General features: G+C 57.7%; 1 protein-coding gene across 1 annotated transcript in view; it reads right to left on the bottom strand.

Annotated features, from left to right (window-relative positions):
* Positions 1–264: 264 nt before the first annotated feature.
* GALNT2 (polypeptide N-acetylgalactosaminyltransferase 2) overlaps positions 265–4,814 on the bottom strand; it is a gene marked incomplete at its 5' end in the record, with an annotated part of 99,837 nt that continues 95,287 nt past the window's right edge. The window contains 2 exon segments of the mRNA XM_014586829.2: positions 265–1,072; positions 1,273–1,950. Coding sequence (XP_014442315.1) covers positions 1,795–1,950 — 156 coding nt within the window.

The raw sequence follows: 4,814 nt of genomic DNA on the forward strand, positions 1-4,814 counted from the left end.
CAGTCACCGAGCCAGGCCCCACTGTGGTCCCTCCAGAGTGCCTGCAGAGGGCTCCTGCAAGGGAGGGAGGAAGACAGCAGCCGTCCCTGTGAGGATGGACGAGCAGGAGCGAGTGGCATCGGCAGACTCTCCTGGGACCGGTTCCAGCTCGGCTGTGCGGTCCCCCTGCAGGGCCTGAAGACACGTGTTTCCGAGGCTCAGGGACCGCGCCAGCTTCTGGCAGCCCCCGGCCGGCCTCTCTGGGACTGGGCATCTGCATATATGGGGGTGGCAGTGGAAAAGGGAGTGGAGCAGTAACCACAGGGGCCAGTCTGTCATTGTATGTGGGGACACTGCAAAAGGAGGAGGCTCTGAAGGGTCATTCTTAGGCACTGGGGCACACGCCCAGGCTTCTGTTCCCATCCTGATGGTTAGCTCGTAACTCTCCCGTGGCTTAGACACGAACCAGAGGCCCATGTCACACCTGAATCCTCGACGTCAACGAGCAGGCTGTGTTTGGTTTAACCCTTCCTCATCTTTCACCAGAGCTCCCTGAGCTGGTCACCTTCTGCAAGGGAAGGCCTGGATGGGAGGCCGGACGTGCTGCCTGGCTGTGAGCACCCGGGGACAGGCACGCAGGCCAGAGTGCGTCTGTTTCCAGACGGGAAGGCCACCCTGCATTCTGCTGTCGCCCAGGCAGCCCTGAAGGCCCAGCGTGCAGGGCACAGAACTCGATCAGTCCAGGGCCAGGAATGACAGCTGCCTCGTGTCACCAGCCCGTTCTGCCACAGGACTGCTCACGCTGCGTGCTCTGGGCTGATTTTTAAAAAGACCCAAAGCCGCATTTGTCAAAAACAAGTAACTCGTCCAGGTTCCCAGATGCCAGCGGCACACACAGAGGATTCCAGCCCATGGCTGAAGCCACGGATGCCGTAGTCGGATGGTGGCCGGGGGAAGGCCTGCCAGCTGCGGAGCACCTACTGCCGGTCCTCGTCTCCGCACGGCTGTAAGCTTTGTGGGGAATTTACAGGATGACAACCTACAGAAGTACAGGGAACTGCCCGCCCATTCCTCCTCATGTATATATTTATACCTATTTATATTTAGTGTCCCACTGTACAAAAGTTCCTGTTCAAACACAGCAAGTACACCAGGTGGGAGATGGAGCCTGGCTGGGGAACAGCTGGGACCAGAGGGGACGGGGACAACGGAAACCTGCAAAACAACATGATTCGGTTTTGTGGAAACCATACATGATTTCGATGGGAATCCTCCTCATGTATAAATTTATACCTATTTATATTTAGTGTCCCACTGTACAAAAGTTCCTGTTCAAACACAGCAAGTACACCAGGTGGGAGATGGAGCCTGGCTGGGGAACAGCTGGGACCAGAGGGGACGGGGACAACGGAAACCTGCAAAACAACATGATTCGGTTTTGTGGAAACCATACATGATTTCGATGGGATCGAAACGGAGATTTCAAAGGTTCTCCTCGCTGGGTGGGCCCCGGTGCCCTCTCCCCGCCTGTCTGCCCACGCGGGCCGGCTGTCTGGCTCCTCTGGCGTCCGTCCTGATGGCTGGTGTTACTTGGCTGCTGCGGAGGCGGGAGGCGGGGGCACCTCGGCCTCCGGGCAGGGGCCGCTGCTGCCCTGCAGAGGAGGAGGGCAGCCGTCTGTCCGCGCCTTTGCCGAAGCGCTCCGACTTTCAGACCATGATGGAATACTGAGGTATATAGTTTCGCGGAAGTTTAAGAAACATGAGAATGCGATCGTCAGGCGGCCCGCTGGTGCCGGCCAGGGCGGCTGGGCCCGCCTACTGCTGCAGGTTGAGCGAGAACTTCCACTGCTGGGACAGCGCCGGGCCGCACACCTCCACGCTCAGCCCGCCGCTCTTGGCCGCGCGGCTGTCCAAGCACAGGTTGCTGCCCACGTGCCGCAGCTTGGAGTTGCCCTCGATCTGCTCCCATTTCTAGAAAGACAGGATAACGCCTTGTAGTGTGGGCACAGACCTGGGAGGATGGCGGAGACCCCCCGGCTCTGCAGGCTGCATTAGGACAGCTCCGACAGGCTGTGGGCTGGTTTTCTGCCTCAGTCCCACAGGATGAGCAGTGACGGCCCTGCGAGTCAGCCGGGAAGGGAGGGAGTGCTCTGCCTGGGTTCGAACCCCCCTCTGCTCCATCCTTTCTTCGGAGATCCCCTCCTCCCAGTCCTAGAGCTCTGGGCACCCACCCTTCAGCCATTAATGAAGGGACCTGACACAGGGGACTTTGCATCTATTCACACGTCCTCATTCTGTGACATTTCACCCTAGGAAAGGAGCCGCAGGAACCTGGGCTGGCCAGCTGTCACAGGCCCAGTACGCCCATGGTGTAGAAGCCAGCCCTGGCTGGTGGCCTTGGTCCAGGGACCGGATGGGTGGCCAGGCCAAACCCGGTGGGGGGAGAGGCTGGCGTGAAGGGACATCAGAGCGAGGGTCTGTTGCTATCGTAGCTCGTTTTCTGTGCGAGGGGGTGAGACGAGGGGGTGAGACGAGGGGCCCAGAACCAGCACCTGGCACGGCAGGGCCAAGACGTGCCATGTGTCTGGGGTGTGAGGGCGTGAAGAGTGCTCATACCCCAAAACTAAATCAGCCACCAAACTCGACCAACTGATCCACCCCAGCACCACCCACCTACCCACCAAACAAGCCAGAGCGAGCTCAGGGCTTATTCTGAGGACCCCACCCTGGTGGTTAGCAGGTAATATAAATATCCCCATTAAAGCAGCCCTAAGGCTTGTTCTCAAAAATAACAAAAAAAGTAACAAGTTTCTTCTCTCCCCAAAGCTCGCCCTTCATCACTGAGGCCTGTGGTTCTAATTAATTTCTTACACTGTGTGCACTGGGGCTCCTTGACGTAGGTATTTTTGCAAATCCTTTTGACACTGTGAAATTTAATTTTCTCACTCTTGCCTCCCTTTCCCCTCTGACTTCAGATGCACACATAATACGAACCCCGGATGTGCCTGGAAACCAAATATTCCAACCGACAAGACAGTGCCATTCTGGGGAAACGGGGTGAAGGAGTCTCCTGAAGGGCAGATGGAGGAGGCAGGGCCCTGGGCAGGTGGAAAGGAGCCGTGTGGAGCTTGTGGAGTGCTCCTGGGCCCAGAGGCCAGCTGCTCACCTGGGGGCTCTCCCACATGCAGTCCCCACCTTGGTCGCCCCTTCAGGCTGTCAGTCCTCCATTGTCATGCAGAGCATGCTGGGAGGCCCCCTGTCAGCTGGCTGCCAGGAACCATCTCAACAAAGGCAGAGAACAAGGACTAGATCCTGGCCCCAGGAGGGACCCTGCCTGTCATGTGTCAAAGCCTCAACTAAATGGAGGGCCTTAAAGGAAAACCACCAAACCCCGCACTGCCTCTGGGGTGGCCGCCCGCTCTGACCTATCCCAGCTGACGCAGTGAGGAGGCTGGACAGCCCCCGCACCTTCATGCACCCTCATGTACAACCGTCGTGCACCTGTAAGAGCTAGCTGTGTGCAGCTCTGGTTCCCAGGAGCAGGACGCCTGTTAACTCCTAGAATGAAGCAAAGTTAAAGCAATATTTGTTTTTAAGAAAGATTTGGGGGACCAGCAGATGATGTAATGGGTATGTCACTGGATTCTGCAGTTGACTGTGATTTGAGTCCAGACCTGGCGTCCTTTTAAACTCAAGCCTGGCATGCGTGCGTGCGTGCCCAAACTCCCAAGAATGGAGGAGAAGGGATTGTGGCGTGCCACCCCCTTGTGGGGGTGATTTCTCGCATTCTGTCTCTGTCTCGCTGGTGAGCACATGGGCCCGATAGCAAAAACCTCTCTCAAAAGACAAGAAAAAGAAAGGATTTAGAAATCAGCTAAGGTCCCTTCTACCCACAACCTCTCGGCCCCGCTACCCACATACGGGGGCAGGGGGAGTGCAGGACCTGTCCATCCCTACCTTAGGAGTACCACCCTTGCAGAATTCAGTCGCTGGGGCCTGAGGGATGGCAGAGGGCCCCTCTCTCAGCCACTGGGGTAGAAGAGTGCCTGCCGACACTGAGCAGAGCCCTGAGGAAGGAGCCCCCAAGACAGGCTGAGCTCTGCAGAGCTCAGGGAGGGAGAGGCACCCAGAGACGGGGTGGGGCAGGCGAGGGACGGCCCTTTGCAAGCACTGCCCTGGAAGCGGCACCCAGAGACGGGGTGGAGCAGGTGAGGGACGGCCCTTTGCAAGCACTGCCCTGACAGCTGGGACCTGGCCAGGGGATCTGGTCTTCCCCACAGGTGGGAGAAGCACCGACTTGACAGGCCTGCTTCCCCTTGTGTGAAGTCAGTGTTAGGCGAGAAGCTGGGTGGCCCTGTGCGTCAGCCTCCCTACACCCTGCCTCTCTCCTAGAGAGGGCTCACAGACAGACCGGCACTCCAGGTTCGGGCACTCTGGCAGGCCCTTATGTACTTGCATGGCTCTGCCTGGCACTAATCATGACCACATGGCTCATGGAGGTGCGTGGCATTTTCCACTAGGGACATCCGAGAACCCAGCTTCCCGGGGTGAAGCATGGTCTAGACCGTCGGGAAACTATGTATGCATGTGTGTACACTTGCATGCATTTTTTACACCAGCACATATGTGTGTGCACCTGCACATGTGTGTACACTTGCATGTACGTGTGTGTACACCTTTGCGTGTGTGTGTGTGTGTAAGTATTTAGGATTTCTGTAAACTTGAACAGGAAATTACTGAAATGCCCTGTGGTGTGGGGGCAGGAGGGGAGGGCTGGACATCAGCCGTGCTGGGCTTTGGCTAGGTCGGCAGGGCGTGGCCGTCGTTCAGACAGC

This window comes from Tupaia chinensis, unplaced genomic scaffold (assembly GCF_000334495.1).
Source record: "Tupaia chinensis unplaced genomic scaffold, TupChi_1.0 Scaffold000161_3, whole genome shotgun sequence".
NCBI lineage: Eukaryota > Metazoa > Chordata > Mammalia > Scandentia > Tupaiidae > Tupaia > Tupaia belangeri.